The 21,465-nt window shown below is 37.8% G+C and overlaps 2 protein-coding genes across 2 annotated transcripts in view; both read right to left on the minus strand.

Moving 5' to 3' along the window:
- Nucleotides 1-12,331, minus strand: part of LOC124078962 (deleted in malignant brain tumors 1 protein-like) — a 198,164-nt gene extending 185,833 nt beyond the window's left edge. The window contains 4 exon segments of the mRNA XM_058572557.1: nucleotides 1,660-1,977; nucleotides 2,069-2,377; nucleotides 6,920-7,234; nucleotides 12,301-12,331. Of these exon segments, the coding sequence (XP_058428540.1) occupies nucleotides 1,660-1,977; nucleotides 2,069-2,377; nucleotides 6,920-7,234; nucleotides 12,301-12,331 (973 nt within the window).
- A 201-nt stretch (nucleotides 12,332-12,532) lies between these two features.
- LOC124079000 (antigen WC1.1-like) overlaps nucleotides 12,533-21,465 on the minus strand; it is a 44,569-nt gene continuing 35,636 nt past the window's right edge. The window contains exons 9-10 of the mRNA XM_058572558.1: nucleotides 19,802-20,136; nucleotides 12,533-12,784 (exon numbers count right to left, since the gene is read on the minus strand). Of these exons, the coding sequence (XP_058428541.1) occupies nucleotides 12,533-12,784; nucleotides 19,802-20,136 (587 nt within the window). The remainder of the gene's footprint in view (nucleotides 12,785-19,801; nucleotides 20,137-21,465) is intronic.

Consider the following 21,465-nt stretch of genomic DNA (forward strand, 5'->3'; position numbering starts at 1 on the left):
ACCCACATAAATACTGTTATCTCATATTAGACAAAGATGCCAAAAATACACATTGGAGAAAAGATAGCCTCTTCAAAAATGGTGCTGGGAAAACTGGAAATTCATATGCAGCAAAATATAGTTGTGCCCAAATCTCTCACCCTGCACAAAACTCAACTCAAAGTGGATCAAGGATTTAGGCTTGAGAACAGAGACTCTGTGCCTAATAGAAGTAAATGTAGTTCCAAATCTCCACCACTTCAGTTTCTAAACTGACTTCCTTAACAAGACTCCTAAATGCAAGAAGTAAAATCAAGAAATCACAAATAGGATGTATTCAAACTTAAAAGCTTCTTTACAGCAAAGGAAACAATCAAGAATATGCAGAGAGAGCCGGCAGATTAGTAGAAGATCATTGTCACCTGCATTAATCTCCAAAGTATATAAAGATCTCAGAAATTTAACACCACCCCAAATAACCCAATAGATAAGTGGGCTAAGGTACTGAACAGACACTTCACAGAAGAATAAATACAATTGTTCAGTATATGAGAAAATTATCAACATTTCTAGTAGTTAGAGTCAGGCAAATTAAAACTGCACGGAGATCTCGTTTCTTCAGTTGGAATGGCAATTATCAAGAATACAAGTAACAATAAATATTGGAAAGGATATGGGAGGGAAAGGTACAACCATAAAATATGAGTGGGACTGCAGATTGGTGCAACCATTATGCAAAGTGGTATAGAGATTCATCAGGAAACTTGTAATGGAACGACCATTTAACTTAGTTATCCCATTACTCACCATACACCTGAAGGACTAAAAATCAGTATGCTATAGCTACACAGTTTATAGCAGCTCAATTCACAATAGCTAAGCTATGGAAGCAACCTAGATGTCCTTCAGCAGATAAATGGCTAAAAAAAATATGGTATATGTACACATTGGAATATTACTCAGCCATAAAGAAGAATAAAATTATGGCATCTGCCAGTAAATGATAGAACTGGTGACTACTGTGCCAAGTGAAACGCACCAATCCCACAAAACCAAAGGACAAATATTTTCTCTGATATGCAGATACTAATTCACAATAAGGTGGGTGGGTGCTAGGAAAGAATAGAGTAACTTTGGATTATACAGAGGGAAGTGAAGAGAAGGGAAGTTGTATAAGAGTAGGAAGGATAGTAGAGTGAATCAGACATTATCACCGTATGTGCAATTATGATTATATGACTGTTGGAACTCTACATTATGTGTAACCTGAGGAATGAGAATTTATATTCCAGATATGTATAATATATCAAAATACATTCTACTATCATGTATAGCTAGTAAGAACATATAAAAATAATAATGATAAATGTTTGAAGCAAATGTGGTAGCAAAAGTTTAAGACTTGAGAAAATGTTGCAGATGGTATTTGTGTGTTCTTTATCTTACTCTGTTTATCTGTCTGCTCAGCTACATAGGGAATAATAAACCTGTAGACTTTATCAATCAAAAAAATCCTCTGAATAACCCTTGACAGGGTCTGAACGATAAATGATCATTGAGAAGAATCATATTTCACCAAGGCATATCTCATATTTCTATTCTGCTCTCCATGCTGTCTGCTCTTAGAGACATGTCACTCAATGAGAAAGCTGAGTACCAGTCAGCGCTGACCTCTCTTACCTGAACAGACCATAGAGGCTGTGTTTCCATGGGCACAGGCAGGAACACCCAGGGCAGTCACAGGACAATTCCACAGGAGGGACTCAGACCCTGAGCAGTGGAATCGGTCTCTCCAGATCTCATCTCCTCCTTCCACAAAGTATGCTCCCTTTGGGGTGGAGATGGCAACCCCACAGCCCAGCTGATGGCAAACAACATTGGCATTGGCCATATTCCAGTGGGAGGCACAGAGTGTTCTCCAGCCTCCAGAGGTCTTCATCTCCACTTGTCCCTCACACTGAGAGCTGCCATTTTTCATGAGCCTGACTTCTGTGTACTCTGGCAGGAGAAGACAGGATTTTAGTAACATCTCACATTTGTTACCACATCAGAGTGTGCAAGATGGTTAAAGTCCTGCTGTGAGCCTCACCTGAGCAGAGAACTTGCACAGCCCCTCTGTGTTGGCAGCTGCCTGCAGGACAGGGCACTCTGGGACAGAACCAGAGCTCAGGCTCCCATCCCTTACACTGGAACTCTTCAGCCCAGACCTGTTCATTGGCCTCTCTGAGGGGCAGGTCCAAGAGAAAAGATGCTGCCTTGCCACACCCCAGCTCTGCACAGATGACCTGGGCAGTGGGTTATGTGAAATTCCCATAATGTACTGGAGTCCATCCTCCTCCAGAATTCACTTCCACTTGCCCAGAGCAGGGTCCACCTCCTCCATCCAAACGCACAAATCCTGTGGAAGAAAATAACTAGTGCAATGAGTATCTAGGGTTGGAATTGGGAGCTATATGTCTCAGGAAAGCTGTAAAATCTTTTCTTTTCCCAGGAATGAATTCAATGGTGTCAGAATGGAGATTGCATGAGCAAGTGTCTGAAGACAACTTTAGGAGGAGGAATTTGTAAGGTCAGTTCTAAATGGCTGACTCCAGAAGTTATATACACAATATACATATATATTGTGTATTTATATATAGTGTGTATATAATATGGATATATTATTCTATGTATTACAATATATTTAACTGTGTGTCTGTGTCAGTCTACCTCCTTTTTAATAAGGCCTATATCTATTCCCTGAATTTGAACTTAGTGTAAAAAAAGACTAGAATTCATTTTTTACTATTTTAGCCTCAGAAATTTCCAGTTCACAGGTAATAATTCCAACTAAGTTAAAACTTGTTAAAGAATGAAAAAATTAAAATGTAACCAAAAATGAGAATTTACATTAATTTCTCATTTAAATATGAGAAAAGAGCCCACAAAATAGTGTGAGACAGAGATGAAAAGTAGGTTATGATGACTAAGATAATCTGGGTTCTTTACACCATTCTTCCCATTAAAGAAGACAGAAAGAGAATTTAGAAGTAGGATCAGCTGGGTGAGGTGGCATAGGTCTATAATCCCAGTAGGTAGGGAAACTAAGGCCAGAGGATCTTGAGTTCAAAGCAGCCATAGCAATGGCAAGTTGCTAAATAACTCATTGATCAGTCTGCTACCTTCTAAATAAAATACAAAAAACGTGTTGGGGATGTTGCTCAGTTATTGAGTGCCCTTGAGTTCAATCCTTAGTACCCACCCCCAAAAGAAGTAGGACCAGAAGTTGTGAAGAGACTTGAGCATGCATATTTGCCTTTTTGTTTTGTTTCAAGGGATCATTCTGTTACTAATATGTAGAGTTGGAAGAAGCCATTAGACATCTATTGAAGTTGATCAGGAAGTGATTTTGAGTATCGGTTCAGATCTTTGGGGTGGCATCTGACTACAGATATGCAATTGTAATGTAATAGTAGGTTGGTATCCTGAAGAAGGAAATCCTTTCTCTGGAAAAACAACATGTTCAGTAATTTTTCTTTTCAAAGTAAGTCATCAAAATGGAATTTACTGAGTATGGATAAAAAATGCCTCCGATCGGGAAAGGATAAAAATGCAGCAGAGAGGTCTTCAAAGGAGACACAATCTGAACTTTCTCCCTAGTCCTGATATAGGAAAGAGGTATATAAAGACAATATTGAGAGTCTGCTTCCCTGTTTTGTTATTCACAACACTAGCATGTTTTCAGAATCTGTCATGTTCCAGATGTGTTTTTAGGTGCTGGGTATATATATTTAAAGAAAATAATGTCATTATCTTTGCAGAGCTTTTCATCCAGTGGGGAGAAACCCAGTTTTAAGCCATTTGAAGTTTGTGAACCATTGGGTGAAAAAAGAAAGAAAAATTGCATCTGCAGAAATCTATAGATTCATATGAATTTTTCTCACTGGAGTAAATTAAAAATTACAGTCATACATATCTTTGTCCTATCTTTAGCTCCATAGACACATTGCTCCCCTGGGCATATTTCAAGTTTCCTATGAAAGTATCATCCAAGGGACCTTTTCTTTTTCTATTCTGACTTTGTCTAATACCTCAACCTTGAGTCACTCTTGAAAATCATTTTTCTCCTTTTGTACAGTAGGGGTATACTGAATTCACACAGTGTACACAGATTGCCCTTCCAACACCAGGGTCTTAAATGCTGCTGAAATAATCCTTATGTGCTCTTTATCAACCTTTGAAGGTAATCCCCCACATACTGTAAGCTTCCTCTGTCTTCTTTGGAAAATTCTATTTGTCTTCCTGTCTCATTCTTATCAAATTTATTTGACAATATACTCTTCTTGTATCATTATTTCCATTAGATATAAACAATATATTTTTCCCTCTATCTAATCATCTTTATATTTTCCTTCATTTTTATCTAAGTAAATTTAAACTAACTGATATCTACTGACTTAGTGTACATATAAATTTCATTAATTCATGTGCTGATGTATGTATATATGCATTTCTTTGTCTCTTCAAATCTTTTCATTTCTTTTTTTTGAAAGCTTCCAAAACACTTTCTTTTAGCTCTGTGAAATGTAGTTCCTTATTGTTTTTTGTAGCCACCCTCCTGTGCCACAGTGCACCAGAACTTTTTGCTCCTATTTAAGTAAAACCCATTAGTCATCAATCAGTCTGTTGCTTTCCATTCCCATTCCCTACACTCTCTAGTCTATGATAACCACATGTCTACTCTCAACCTCTATGAGGTCAACTCTTTTATATTTGACATACAGTGAGATTATAAGATACTTGTCTTTCTTTGCCTGACTTATTTCACTTAACCTAATTATCTCCTGACCCATGCGTATTATGTCAAATGAAAATGTTTAATTTATTTTATGGCTAAATAGTATTCCATTGTATTTCATTTCTTTATCCATTGATCAGCTGATGGGCATTATTTCCATTTGTTAGCTACAATATATAGTGCTGCCATAAACATGGGAGTACAGATCAGATGTCTCTTTAACATACAGATTTCACTTCTTTGGACATATACTCAGCATTGGGATTGCTGTACCATACGGTAATTTAGGGCAGCAGGATGTCTGATAATGTCTTTGTACCTCCTTCATGTCTAAAGGATATATTTGATGGATTCAGTATTCTTGATTGGCAGGTTTTTCTTAATTTCTATGAAAATCTCATGGCACTCACTTCTGACCTATATGTTTACTGTTAAGAACACTGCCATCAGGTGAATTGGGACATGCTATTTCATAGTTTTTTCTCTTGATGCCTGAGAGTCTTTATCTTTCATCTTTGAGATCTGTACCCTAATATATAGAGATAAGAACCCCCCCGAGGCTTCCAGTCACAATCCCCCAAATAATGTTTCACCTTCACAAAGAGACTTAACTCTCTCCATGTTGTGCTGCCAGGGGTTGAGGAAGAAGGTTGGGAAGTCCTGTGGCCACCAACCCTACAATGTTATATCACACACTGAGGCCACAGCCTGCCAAAGCAACACAGAAGTGGGGAGGGACCGAGGCACTCAGTGCTATGAGCTGCCTATTGCTAGGTGGACTCAAGGCTCTAAACTCCTGCAACCAGCCACAGGTGCTTCAGGCTCTTCTTGAGTCTGTCCCACCAGCACATAGGTCTTGCTCAGTTACCTTTGTTCTACATTTGAGGCCTCTAATTCCTACTGAATATGATCATGGTTGGTCTGGCACTGAATTCCAAGACAAAGTCCTGTGCCAGCACTGTTATCTGATTCTTGCTTTCCCCTCTTCTACTAGAGGTTGGAGAAGTGGTGGTGGAGACAGTTTTGCTGCCCAACACAACAGAGTTCCAGAGTCTCAGTGTGAGGTTACTGGCATGGGGACAGGGTTGTTGGGCTCTGTTGGTACCCAGGTTTCACTGTGGCAGGCCTATTCCTGGGTTTCAAGTCTAAGATTTGGGATTAATTCCCTTTCCATTCTCCAAAAAGTAGGCATTTCTCTTCATATTGGGCTCCCTGAGGTTGGAGAAAGGGTAAGTATTATCTTCCTTCCTCTTTCAATGTGCCTTTTTTTTAATCTATGTAAAAGCATGCACCCGCCTGCTTTATTGTCTCTTTTGTGTGTGAATTACAGTTAATGTGGTGTTTTTATGTGCCAGTTTTGTGTGTGAATTACAGTTAATGTGGTGTTTTTGTGAGAGATCACTGAACAATCATCCTGATCTGAGTTCTAAATTATATAACATCTTACACAATAAATATGCATTAATATTTTGTTTCATCCAACACTAATCTGCCAGCACAAGGCTAAATTCAGCTCCCACATATGAGTTTATACAGATATTGCTTTAAGAAAGAAATGTAGAGACAATCTATGTAGTAATGATGGAAGGAAAACCCATGACTCAGAGCATTTAACTCAAAGTTCTCTGGCCCTTCCTGCCAATGAGTTGATAATTATGATGTCTGAATATGGAAAAGAGAATTGCAATTTTGTGGTAATTCTTAAATTACCCTGCGATGTGTTTAGTCCCATCCCTGGGCCCATACACCTACTAACCCAATGAAAAATTATCTCTGGCTATACATACATGAACACTCAATTCAATTGAAAAAAGCAACCCCCATTCTTGTCTCTCTTTTGAAAAGTAGTTATGTGTGTTAATTTATAGGTAAATCTATAAATAGTAAATTATAGAAACAAATTATGAAGATGATTTTAAGTAAAATAATTCTACAAAACCAAAAACCTATCTTTTCAAGTATGACTACAGAGAAGGGAAAGAACGATATTTGAGATTCAAAAGAAATAATTAAATCCCATTACCCACTGCTATTTTGAACCCTCAGGGTCCAAGGAGAACTCTTAGTCCTCTGTGGCTCATCTGTCTCTTATTTCCCAAGACTCAAATACACACTGTTTGTCCTTTTCATTCCCTTAGGCAGTGGAGAATGTGCAGACCATACCTGAGCAGATGACACCTGCATCCCACTTGTGTGTGCAGTAATGATGTCCCCAGCCTAGAGAAGGGCACTGCCACACTTGGTCCTCCTCTCCTGTGCACTTCAGTTCATCCAGCCAGATGGGTCCTAATCCCTTCCCAAATTGTGAATAGTTCATGGCATCGAGGGCCATTCCACAGCCCATTTGTCTGCACACCACGTGGGCATCATTCAGGTCCCAGCCGTCTCCACAGACAGTGCCCCAGGTATACTGGTAAAGGATCTCCACTCTGCCTGCACAGCGACTGCCACCATTCACCAGGCGGACCTGTGGAGTCTCTGAGGAGAAAGAATCGTGTTAATGGTTGTATTTACAAAGAAAAGGAGAAGGGTATTGTTGTCTTCTCATACTCCCTCCCCCAACCAATCAGTTGGCAGAATTCACTTTCAGATTGCAGAGCTTGCTGTGTAAGATATGGAATTATTTATAGCAGGGCACCAGCTAAGTTTCAATTCCTACCAAATAAGTAGGAGAATTAATTGTGTAAAAAACAAAAAATGAGATTAAACACAGCACAATCTAGTTAGATGTCTCATGTAGAAGTTGTGAGGTAGTTGCTATCTGAGATAAACTTACTATTTGCAGAGATTTTCATGGGATCTGGTAACACAATTCTAGAAATGTCAGGTTTCCTACGTTGAGTAGTTAAAAGTGTCTTTTTCTGAATGATTTCTAAAAGTTAATGGGCCAGCATCTGATTGTTTCTTATAGAGCACACACACTTGAGTGCCAATGGCCCGAGATGTGGGAGGACCAGAGCACAGGGGATAGAGTGCGGAACTGGAATGAGATCATCAGAAACCTCAGGTGACAGCCATGAATCCAGGAGAAATCATAATCATATGGTCATTAAGACTGGAAAATGAATGGACTATGGTTTACCTAAAAATATTTCAATAATGATTCTAGGCTTCAGAGTTCAGATTGGATATGTGACATTAAAATTTGACTCACTTTAGGTAGACTGAGCAAGTTCCTCAAAAAGAGAATTTCAGATATCAACATTGCTCAACTTCACTAGGTATCATAGAATGTTACTTTTTTTTCCAAATTCTTCTTTCAGGAGTTGTTATTACTCAAAAATAGGAGGTAAATAGCAGAAAAGAGGTAACTTTATTGTGACTGTGAGTTAAAAACATTAGGGACCAAATGTGTAATTGTTCTTTGAGAAGAGAAATAGAGGAACTATAAAGAACTATTTATCAAACACAGTTGATAAACAACAGGGAGAAGCAGAAAGGCAGCCCAGAGAAATGTACAAAGTAATTTACAACTTCATCTCCAGCTGCCTGGTGAGGGAGGCAACCTGCAAGCATAAGGTAAGCTGGAGAGGGCAGACAAGCCAGATGGTGTCAGCAGAGCAGCAGTCTTAGCTGTGGAAGAAACACATGGTTCTTACAAGATTTAGATCATATTTGGGGCATTGTTCCGAGAGGGGATACTCTTATACAGCAAGCAAGTTTTAGGAAAAAACATCCATCACATTGCTTAGCAAGTTCTCAGAGTGATATCACCAAGAGCTGTCTTAAGAAGGGGCCATTGTTAGGAAATAAATGAGTCTGGGGTTTAGACAATATGTGGTAATCACAATTTTAGGCCCCTGGGCCACCCTGCCAGAGTAATTGGGTATAAGTTAGTGTTCTACAGTCTCAGGTAGGAAGAGTGCTTGTCACAAACATGCTGAGAGCATCAAATTGTAGGGGAAGGATGGAGGTCTCATTGGTAAGTGGTCCCTTCCTCTGTGAAGAAGAGCAATACCAGGCAGTGTGGTTGCACATAAGGACCAGGTCTGAGAGCTTAGAGACAGCATCTGGCAATTCATAACATTCCCATGTCACCTATCCTGGGATTACACTATTTCCCACATGCTTTTCATGGATTTACCATGGCTAGGACCCAAGGTATACCCCAATGGGCACCTTCTAGAGGCATCTGGGGCAAATGTTTGCCTACCTGTTGGGTCTGCAAACCACTGAAAGGAGAGCTGACTTGACATTTGACATGCCTTCAGGTTTCCAGACAAAACCCCGGCGGGGATAGTATGCCTGTCTTGTAAACACACCTTTAACCTCCTTGACAAGAAATGAATAGCACAGTATAGTCAATTTATTGCCTCTGATCCCAGCATGTTTGCTGGGAAGCAAAAGGAACTGAAACTGATTTCTTTTGCAGTTTACTGACTCCCACATTCCTGATGGATTCAAATGTTAGATGACCTGGAAAAGGTGTCTTCAATGCAAATATATTTGCTGGGAAGATTTTTGACAAATATTTTTATTTATGCTTTATTATGTTTCCTTACTACTAGTTAATTAATTTGTGTTTTTTTTTTTAAATTCTTCAAATGGAATTTTTCTCTCTTCTTATTTCTCACACCCCCCTTCTCTTTACTGTACTGGTGATTGAACCCAGAGCTACATCCCCAGTCTTTTAAAATTTATTTACTTATTTATTTATGAAATACCTTCTTTCTAAGTTGCTCAAGCTAGTACTGTACTTGTAATACTGTCTCAGCCTTCAGAGCCCATAGGATCACAGGTAAATGCCGCCTGCCTGGTTAATATTTTCCCTTTTTTGCTACAAATATTTTTCTTCCTCCCTTTTAATTCCCCTTCTTCCTTCCCTTTTATTTTCCAACTTCAATATTTTTTGAATTAGTTTCTCTTTTACTATTTTTGACTTTCTTTTTCATTCTATATTTCTTCTTCCCATTATCTATTGTTACTGCTCCTTTAGTTGTTGTTGAATGTAATTGATTATTACTGTATTTATATAGCTGGTTTTTAAATTTATTTTACTTGGCAACAGAGATTGAACTCAGGGGAACTTAACTACTGAGACACATTCCCAACCCTTTTTTCAAATTTTTTTGTGGGGAAGGGTACTGGGGATTGAACTCAGGGGCACTGGACCACTAAGCCACATCCCCAGCCCTATTTTGTATTGTATTTAGAGACAGAGTCTCACTGAGTTGCTTAGTGACTCATTAAATTGCTTAAACTGGATTTGAATTTGCAATCCTCCTGTCTCAGCCCCTCAAGCCACTGAGATTACAGACATGCACTGGCTTCTTTTCCGAATTTTGAGACAGGTCTCACAGAGTTGCTTAGAGTCTTGCTAAGTTGCAAAGGATGGATTTGAACTCACAATCCTCCTGCCTCAACCTCCTGAGTGGCTGGGATTATTGGCATGTTCCACCATGCTCAGCCAGTTTATTGTTATATTGTGGGCACTGCTGTTGTTTTCTTTTTGCTGAGTTATGTTGGTGATCAAGCAGAGAACCTCAAACATATTGGGTGTGTGCTTTGCCACTGAGATATAACTCCAGCCAGTCTAGAGAAGTTTTACCTTACTGAAGCCATGACCTAGTACTGCCGAAGTATTGGTTGGAATTTTAACTTAATGGATAGGGAAGAGAGAAATCCACAGCTGATTAGGCTCCACAAGTAGACATAACTCCTGCTTCTGGACAATCTCCAGCTTAAGAAATCATGGGGGAAATAATTCAAATGTTGTGGGGAAAGAAAAGACCTCAGTACAGGTTGCTGCCATATCCCCTCACACCAAACACTAAAAGTAATACTGGAAAAATAATTACAGAAAAAATGCCCTACACACTGTGCTGTCTATAACAACATATCTGAACTACCAGAAGGACCTCTATTTGTATGAGAAATATAGAGAAAAATATCGTATTCTGACAGAATACTTGGAGTTTCAAAACCCATTATTACCAGCCAAAGAAGCCACAGATAAGCAACCTAGATTATCCTCTTGGAATTAATCTAACTCTTCAGGAAAGCTACACCCCAAGGCACATGATTAAGAGAAGGGTACTTACTAAGAAGACCCTCACATAACAGATTTATAAGCAGAAATACTAGCAGCCAGGGTAGCACGGATGATGTACTTGAGATCTTGAGAGAAAATATCTGCCACCTACATGACTATGTTCAGAAAAGTTATCCTTCAGAATCAAAGGAAAATAAGTCTTTTGAAGATAAGCATCAGTGAAAGGAATTTTGAACCACTGATCCTGCAAAGTGGAAGATAATGAAGCAATCCTACACAGAGAATAGGAAGCAAGACAACCTAGCCATGAGATCATAGGAAAGAATAAATCTCACTAGAAGAGCAGATAAAAAAGTGAGAAAAAGGAAAGAATCAAACATTATCAATTCAGTAAATCAATCCAGCTCCAAGACAAATAAGGGAGAAAAACATGACCACAGATTATTCAAACCTTCCAGAAAAAAAAATCACAGGCATTTCTAAAAACCTTTCAAATATAACTCTGAGAATCAGAGGTCTGCTTTTCAAATTAAAAGATGCAGCCTGGATACCTGTATTAAAAATCAAGAACCAACAAGTTGGTACCTGCAAGAAACTCACCACATAGGCAAAGACATATGTAGACTGAGAAGAAAATTATTAAAAGTAAAATTGCAAGCAAATGAAACCTGAGAGCAAACAGAAGTAACTGTATTCATAGATGAAAAACACACTCCAAAAATCAGTCAGAAGAGACATAGAAGGTCACTGCATATTAGTAAATAGAAAAAACCATCAAGAAGATAAGATATAATAATTATAAATATATATGCACCAAAGAAAGGAACACAGAATTTTATTTTAAAAAAAACACCCATGGGACATAATGGAAAAACAAACTTCAGTACAATACTAGTGGTATCTTAATATCGCATCTCACTAATAGATTTGGCATGCACAGAAAATATCAACAAGCATACATCATAGTTACACTAAAATTAAAAATCAACTGTACTTAGCATATATCTACAGAAAATTCCGTTCAACATATTTAGAATATACATCTGGGGAGTATATTCTAAGAGTAGATAGTCTGAGGTTCAACCAAGAATGTGTCTAAAATTTATAAGGGGAACAGAGAGATAGCAAACCTATAAGACAGAATAAGAACAACCAATAAGGTAGAGTGACTTTGAGGAAAAAACAAAGAAGACATCTGAAGGTTTCTATTTTCCAGGGATATTTGAAGTGATGTCATCATTTAAGTGTATGGTGGGGTTAAAATATCAGCATGAGGGAGATCTGAGAATTTGTAAAATAACATGTTCCAGAGAGGGCAAGAACACATGTGAGTGAAGCACAGTAGAATAGAGGGCCATTGTGGATAGTTTGACAGAGGTTGATCACAAACTCAAAGAGACTATCAGGATAATTTCATACCATAACAAAATACAGTACTTGTTCATGATTTAGCAGTCCTTGCCTCAACTAGTGCAGGCAGGGAAGAGCTAGATATTTGAACAACCACTCTTGCCATTGACAGTTAAAGAAGAGAGAAGGGAATTGAGTGTACTTGAAGGGGGAGGATTATAATGCAGCGTCATGTTGTCTGATCAGGGTAAGAAGAACATCTGCAATCATGAGGAGAGTGGAAAAATGAAAACCTGATAAGGGAAAACATTTGGAATCTGAATGAGGATGAAATATCTGGAATGGGAGTATTAAGACTAGTACAATATAAGGAGAAGGGGCAACAGTCAGAGAAGGAACAATGCAATCAAGGTCTCAAGCTGGACAGTTAGTGATCAATAGTGTGACCATACACAGAGATGGGGTGGGAGGGAGTAGAGTGCCTCAAAGGGAGAAAGTCGGGAATAGAGAGTCCAGGATGTTATCTCAGTTGTGTTCAAGGATACTGGAGCACCAGGAACAGGAGACAGAGGAGCCTGGCGAGCCTGGTACTTCAGCCTTTCTGGATGAGGGGAGTGGTTAAACTGGAGAGTGACAACAACAGAAGTGGTAAATGGTGTCACCTCATAGGGCAAATTTTCAAGTAACTGGACATGAAGGAAAAGAAAAAAAAATTGTTGAAAATTTCAAGGCACACCAGAAATATTCTAATAACAGAACACAATCTTATTTTAAGATTTGACCTTATAAAAAAGCATGTTGAAAGAATAGAGCCTCCAAATTATGAGGGCATTATTGTTTTCAGAGGACAGCCATGGTTTTATCAGAACAAGAAATTAAAGGGACATTATAGGTATTAAGAAATTACCTTTCAGACCAGCAGACTACCACGGGAGGTCAAGACTTGTGGCCCAGATCCATCCACACTGGCCTATGTGGGTCCCAGGCTCACAGAAGGCTCAGTCCACCCTTCCTCCGGCAGGGCAGACACCTGCCAGAGCCTAGTCTCTTGTGCAGGAAAGCCCCTTCCAACCAAAAGAGTACTGAGGAAGGTCAAGTCCAGCGGACCATATCCACCCACTCCAATTTACACAGGACCTAGATCCAGGATGCAGTAGCATTCATTGAGGGATGCCATCAGGGTATAGATGTCCAATATCAAGGTGAGGTAAGACAATCTGCATGGGTACTACAAGAATATACGAAAGAAACAGTAATATCTCATATCCACACTGTAAGAAAGGAAGACACATAGACAACATAAAAAAAAAAAAAAAAACAAGGGAGAAAATGCCCCAAACAAACCAAAACATTATAATAATCCATGGACAGAGAAGTTGATGAAATGTCAGAGAAGGAGTTCAGAAGATTCATAAGTAAAATGATTTGTGAATTAAAGAATGACCTAAATGAGCAAATACAGTCAAAAATGATAATTACAACAATGATAAGAGAGCAAATACAGGTAGCAAAAGATTACTTCAAGAGAGAGAGAGAGAGAGAGAGAGAGAGAGAGACTCTGAAAAAAACAGTCAGAAATCCTTTAAATGAAGAATACAATAAATCAAATAAAAAAACTCAATAGAAAGTATAACCAACAGACTAGATCACTTGGAAGAAAGAACGTCAGATAATAAAGACTAAGTATACAATCTGCAAAATAAAGTTGATCACACAATGAAGAAAGTTAGAAACCTTGAGCAGAGCATCCAAGAATAATGGGACAGCATCAAAAGACCAAATCTAAGAGATATTGGGATACAGGAAGGCACAGATTTTAAATCAAAAGAATGCACAATCTCTTCAATGAGATAATATCAAAAAATTTCCAAAGCATGAAGAACAAATTGGGAAACAAAATAAAGAGGTGCTCAGAACAGCAAATATACAAAATTACAACAAATCTACACCAAGGCAAATTATAATGAAAATGCCTACCATACAGAATAAGGATAGAATCTTAAAAGCCACAAGATAGAGAAATCAGACCACATATAGGGGGAGACTAATTCGTATTGCAGCAGATTTTTCAACCCAGATCCCTGAAGCCAAGAGATTGTGGAATAACATATACCAAGCTCTGAAAGAAAATGGATGCCAACCAAGAATTTTATATCCAGCAAAACTAAGCTTTAGATTTGATGATGAAATAAAAACCTTCAATGATAAACAAAAGTTAAAATAATTTACAACTAGAAAGCCTGCACTAGAGAAAATCCTCAGCAAAATATTCCAAGAAGAGGAAATGAAAAACAAAGATGAAAATCAGCAAAGGGAGGAATTACACTAAAGGACAATCTAATCAGAGGAGAAACCAAGTCACATTAAATATTAAAAATAAACAAAAATGGCTGGGAATACAAACCATATCTCAATAATAACCTTGAAGATTAATGGCCTAAACTCACCAATCAAAAGACATAGACTAGCAAATTGGATCAAAAAAAAAAAAAGATTCAACAATATGCTGCCTCCAAGAGATTCATCTCATAGAAAAAGAGTCACAGACTGAAGGTAAATGGTTGCAAAAAATTATACCACTCACATGGACTGCGAAAGTAAGCAGGGGTTTCCATCCTCATATCAAATAGACTTCAAAGTAAAGTCAGTTTAAAAGGATAAAGAAGGACACTATATACTCTCAAGGAAATGATACACCAACAAGACTTAACAAATATAAAAATATATGCCCCAAATAATGGATCACCTACATTTATCAAACAAACTCTTCTCAAGTTCAAGAGTCAAACAAATAACAATGTAATAAATTTGGGTTATGTTAACACACATCTTTCATCACTAAATAGATCTTCCAAACAAAAGCTGAACAAATAAATTATAGAACTCAATAATACAATAATAACTTTGGCTTAACTGACATATATAGAAGATTCCAACCTGTAATGAGAGAATACACTTTCTTCTCAGCAGCACATGGATCCTTCTCTAAAATAGACCATATGCTATGTAACAAAGGAACTCTTAGCAAATATAAAAAAGTAGAGATACTACCCTGCCTTCTATCAGATCATAATGGAATGAAATTAGAAATCAGTGATAAAATAAGAAATAAAATCCACTCCAACACCTGGAGACCAAATAATATGCTAATGAAGGAACAATGTGTTAGAGAAGACATAAAGGAGGAGATTAAAATATTTTTAGAGGTGAATGAGAACACAGATATAACATATCAAAATCTCTGGGACACTATGAAAGCAGTTCTAAGAGGAAAGTTCATTGCATGGAGTTGATTCCTTAAAAGAAGAAAAAGTCAACAAATAAATGACTTAACACTACATCTCAAAGCCCTAGAAAAAGAAGAACAAATCAGCGCCAAAAGCAGTAAAAGACAGGAAATAATTAAAATCACATCTGAAATCAATAAAATTGAAACAAAACAAACAACTGAAAAAATTGACAGAACAAAAAGTTGGTTCTTTGAAAAAAATAATTAAAATTTACAGACCCTTAGCCATGCTGATGTAGTGAAGGAGAGAGAAAACTCAAATCACTAACATAACATGATGAAAAAGGAAATATTACAACAGACAATACAGAAATACAGAAGATAATTAGAAATTATTTTGAAAACCTGTACTCCAATAAAATAGAAAATATTGAAGCTGTCAACAAATTTCTTAGAGTCATATATTTTGCCCAAATTTCAGGATAATATACATAATTTAAACAGATTAATTTAAGTGATGAAATATCAGACACCATCAAAAGTCTACCAATCAAGAAAAGCCCAAGACTGGATGGGTGCACAGATGAAAACTACAAGACTTTTAAAGAAGAACTAATACCAATACTCTCCAACTTATTTCAGGAAATAGAAAAAGAGGAAACACTTCCAAACTCATTTTATGAGGCCAATACAACTCTGATTCCAAACCCAGGCAAAGATACATCAAAAAAAGAAATCTATATCCCTAATGAACATAGATACAAAAATTCTCAATAAAATTCTGGCAAATCAAATATAAAAACATATCAGAAAGATCATGCACCACAATCAAGTAGGATTCATCCCAGGGATGCAAGGTTGGTTCAACATATGGAAATTAAAAAATGTAATTCATCACATTAATAGATTTAAAGATAAGAATCATATAATCATCTCAATAGATGCAGAAAAAGAATTTGACAAAATACAGCACCTCTTTATGTTCAAAACTCTAGAAAAACTAGGGATCATAGGAACATATCTAAACATCATAAAGGCTATCTATGCTAAGCCCCAGACCAATATCATTCTAAATAGAGAAAAAAAAATTGAAGGCATTCCCTCTAAAAACTGGAATAAGACAGGGATGCCCTCTTTCAGCACTGCTATTTAACATAGTTCTTGAAACACTGGCCAGAGCACTTAGACGGATGAAAGAAATTAAAGGCATACATATAGGAAAAGAAGAACTTAAATTGGCACAATTTGTTGATGATAGGATTCTATACCTGAAAGACCCTAAAAGTTCTACCAGAAAACTTCTATAACTATTAAATAAATTCAGCAAAGTATCAGGATATAAAATCAACACCCATAGATCTAAGGCATTTCTGTATATCAGTGACAAATCCTCAGAATGGGAAATGAGGAAAACCACCTCATTTTCAATACCCCCCCCCAAAAAAATAAAATAAAATACTTGGAACTCAGCTTAATAAAAGAGGTGAAATATCTATATAATGAAAATTACAGAACCCTAAAAACAGAAATCAAAGAAGACCTTAGAAGATGGAAAGATCTACCTTGCTCTTGTATAGACAGAATTAATATTGTCAAAATCACCAGACTTCCAAAAGCACTATACAGATTTAATGCAATTCCAATCAAAATTCCAATGGCATTCCTCATAGAAATAGAAAAAGCAATCATGAAATTCATGTGGAAAAATAAGAGACTCAGAAGAGATAAAGCAATCCTTAGCAGGAAGAGTGAAGCAGGTGACATCACTATATTAGACCTTAAACTATACTACAGAGCAACAGTAACAAAAATAGCATAATATTGGCACCAAAACAGACTGGTAGACCAATGGTACAGAACAGAGGACACAGAGACTAACCCACAAAACTACAATTATCTTATATTAGACAAAGTTGCCAAGAAGATGCATTGGATAAAAGATAGCCTCTTCAACAAATGGTGCTGGGAAAACTGGAAATCCATATGCAACAAATTAAACTCATACCTGTCACCATGCACAAAACTCAACTCAAAATGGATCAAGAACTTAGAAATACAACCAGAGAACCTGCATCTAATAGAAGAAAAAGTAGGCCCTAATCTCCATCATATGAAATTGGGACCCCAACTTTCTTAATAAGACTCCTATAACGCAAGATTTAAAATCAAGAATCAATAAATGGGATGGACTCAAACTAAAAAAGTTTCTTCTCAGCAAAGGAAACAATCTGTAAGGTGGGAAGCCAGCCTACATCTTGGGAGCAAATCTTTACCCCTCACACATCAGAGCCCTAATCTCTAGAGTATATAAAGAACTCAAAAAGCTAAGCACCAAAAATTACAAATAACCCCATCAATAAATGAGCCAAGGACATGAACAGACACTTCTCAGAAGATGATACACAATCAATCAACAAATAATGAAAAAATGTTTATCATTGCTAGCAATTAGAGAAATGCAAATCAAAACCACTCTAAGATTTCATCTCCCTCCAATCAGAATGACAGCTATTATGAATACAAACAACAATAAGTATTGGCAAGATGTGGGGAAAAGGGTACATTCATACACCGCTGGTGGGACTGAAAATTGTTACAGCCAATATGGAAAGCAGTAAGGAGATTTCTTGGAAAATTGGGAATGGAACCACCATTTGACCCAGCTATCCCTCTCCTTGATCTATACCCAAAGGACTTAAAAATAGCATAGAGGGACACAGCCACATCAATGTTTATTGCAGCACAATTCACAATAGCTAAGCAGTGGAAGCAACCTAGATGCCCTTCAATAGATGAATGAATTAAAAGAATATGCATATATACACAATGGAATATTACTCAGCAATAAAAGAGAATAAAATCATGGCATTTGCAGGTAAATGGATGGAGTTAGAGAAAATAATGCTAAGTGAAGTTAGCCAATCCCAAATGCCTAATGTTTTAATTGATATAATGAGGCTGATTCATAGTGAGATAGGGAAAGGGAGCATGGGAGAAATAGACAAACTCTAGACAAATAGACAAACACGGAAGTGGGAGGAAAGGGAGGGGGCATGGAGTTATAAATGATGGTGAAATGTTATGATCATTATTATCCAAAGTATATGTATGAAGACACAAATTGGTGTGAATATAGTTTGTATATCACCAGAGATATGAAAAAATTGTGCTCTATATATGTAATAAGAATTGTAATACATTCTGCTATCATATATAAATAATAATTTTAAAAAGAAATTAGAAGATAATAGCCTCCAATTTCCAAAAGACCCCATGGAATGTTTTCTGGGAGAGGGATGAAGTGCCATATTAATTTCCAGTAGGATATGGATAAAGGTGAGGAAGTAGTATCAACAAAGACCACTGGGACTATGAGGAGATAAATCCAAGAAGAAAACAAGAGAAGCCCCACCCACCACCCCCCCATCTCATAGAAATTCCCCATAATGTTGAGATGAGAAGATTAACAAACAGCTTTTCAGCAGAATTGTTATTGGGGCCATGCCTTGGAGAGACTTCTAGCTCTTCTTACCCATCCAGGTAATCATGCATCTCTCCCCCAACCCTCTTCTTGTTCTGCTTATGATGAGACTTTATCAATATCTCAAGGTCACTTCACTATACTCCTCTCACCGCAGTATTTACATTGATAAATAGTCTACTTCCTTCTTTCATTAGACCTCTACTCCTCCTTCAGTTATCAAACTAAACATGATTTCTCTTTTCCCCAATTCACACATTTCCATAGCACCTTCATGACACTCAAATTTATGCATGGTTGTGTTGTCAGTTGGGAGTGGAAAATCCACGAAGACAGTGGTGGTGTTTTCTATCTGTGTCTGTCTTCCTGCCTGGAATTAAGTTTCTACCTACAAATCACTTGATTTCTTTCCATCAACAAAGTGACCTGAGAGGTTGTCTGTATGGTGTAGATGGATTTCAGAGTAAACAGCTCAATATATTTGATTCTCCAAATTGCTCCCCCATTCACTTGAAAGTGTGAGAGAGATGAAATGTTACTCCTAACCTCTGTTTCTTCATCTGAGATAAATGCTTACTGTGTTACCTATCATCAGATAATAGTGGCAATTAAGCCTGTGGTGGGGTGGGAGTGTAGGAACAAAGTGATACCACATAGCAAGCAATGTGCACAATTGAGGTCCAATCATTCATCCTATCACTAAGGAAATACAGTTTAATTGATATAACTTAATACTGCATGAGCTAATTGCTAAGAATGTTCATCAGAGTATAACTTCATGCTCCCATATTCTCAGTTCAGTCTCTGGTTCTTTTCACATAAATTGCTATTATCAATGGTTTCCTTATGTCTGCCTTTGAAACAGAAGTACAACAGGTTGGATCAAGTAATCTCCATCTAGTTTTCATTTTGTAGACTTATTTCAACTCATCCATTATGTTTAAATATGTGAAACTTTCTTAATAACAACCTACAGGCATATGGCAAACACACAGAAATAGACAGTAGGTCACCTGTACATGTGATATGAGCTTCCTCCTTTGCAGAGCAAGATTGGTGTTTCCAGGGGTCAGAAGGACACTGCCAGAGAGAGGTATCAGTTTCCCGACAGCGGATTTTATCCACCCAGCGGGGTCTAGAACCTTCCCTGGGAGGAACCAAGAAATCTAGGGTCCCAGTGTCCCCACAGCCAAGCTGTCTGCAGATCATGGACAAAGTCATGGGTTCCATAGGGCTGTTGCAGATGCTGCCCCAGGTGTCGTTGTAGAAAACCTCCAGCCACCCAGCACACTCCTGGTCCTCGCTCACCAGCCTGAGGTCCAGGAACTCTAAAAGCAAGAGGAGGAAAACAGGGCACGGGTGAGCATTAAACTGTAACTGCTATTTTTTCTTCATTCCTATGTAGTGAGTACTCATTGCTGATTCTGATGAACAAGTGCCCACTAGGTGGAAGACTGAAATTTTTTTTCACTTTAATTCTTTTTGCTAACTTGTATCTCTATTTCTGTTTCTACAACAATGTAATATTAGCAAATGCATAGGCAGGAACACTGATGTGGGTGTTTATTCTGCAGAAAGTATCTACTATCTTTACTATCTGCCATCTATCTATATTCATCTACTATCTGATTAATCATATGACAGATCCTAGAAAAGGAGCATTAACAGAGTGTTTGTTGTAGGGACAAATGAGGTAAGGCACCAAAGATAGCAGGAAACAGTTTATTTGGCTGCAGCCAGGTTCAGAGGGCACAGCTTTTGCTCCCGAATTCAGGGAGTTTCAGAATTTTATACCCAGCATGTAAGGGGAGGAGCTCAGAAGTTCACAGTCTACAGAAGTTCACATAAGAGCAGCTTTTTCTTTCACTGTTTTGGGCAAGATAACCTTCAAGGACAATACCTGAGAAGAGGATATCTTCTTCTCCCCTTTCTTTTCTCCTCCTGCCAGCTGTTACCATGGAGCCCAGTTGTAACTTATCTTAAAAATATAGACATCTCTGTGAAGCCCCAGCTCAAGGCCAGAGGCCTTGTTTGCACACTTCTTCAAAGAACTATACTGGATATGTTTGTGAAACACTAGTAAGGGGGTGTCCAGCACCTAGAGTGCTGGTATCTTCTCAGCCAGTAGCCAAGTAAACAGGGTGACACGAAAATAGGAAGTTTATCTACATTGAACTCTTTTGCGAGACTCTTTTGCTGACAGTTCTAAAATCAGTCTGGGTGAAGATTTCTGGAGAGGCCCAGTTAAGACTTTTCAGTGGAGAAAGGGATTGCCACTTTAGGGTGGCAGAATAGTGGAGCTCCAAATATGTCTACTTCCTGATCCTGAGAGCCAGTGGATATTTTACCTCACATTGCAAAAGGGCTTTTCAGACAAGATGAAGAAAAGGATCCGTTCTCTAGGCACAGTGGGAGATGACTGTTGCTTGGAAACTGAAGCAGAAGCATCCAATGTTCAAAGCTAGCCTCAGCAACTCAGTGAGGCTCTATGCAACTTAATGTGACCCTGTCTCAAAGTAAAAAATAAATAAAAGGGCTGTGGCTGTGCCTCAGTTTTTGAGTCCTTTGGGTTTAATCCCAGTACCAAAAAAAAAAAAATGTTTTCACTGTGAGATTATCCTGGAGAATCCTAAATAGGATGTGCCCAATCTAGTGAC

Source organism: Marmota monax, unplaced genomic scaffold (genome assembly GCF_021218885.2).
Source record: "Marmota monax isolate L192 unplaced genomic scaffold, Marmota_monax_Labrador192_F-V1.1 WCK01_AAM20220418_F8-fsc00186, whole genome shotgun sequence".
NCBI classification, from domain to species: Eukaryota; Metazoa; Chordata; class Mammalia; order Rodentia; family Sciuridae; genus Marmota; species Marmota monax.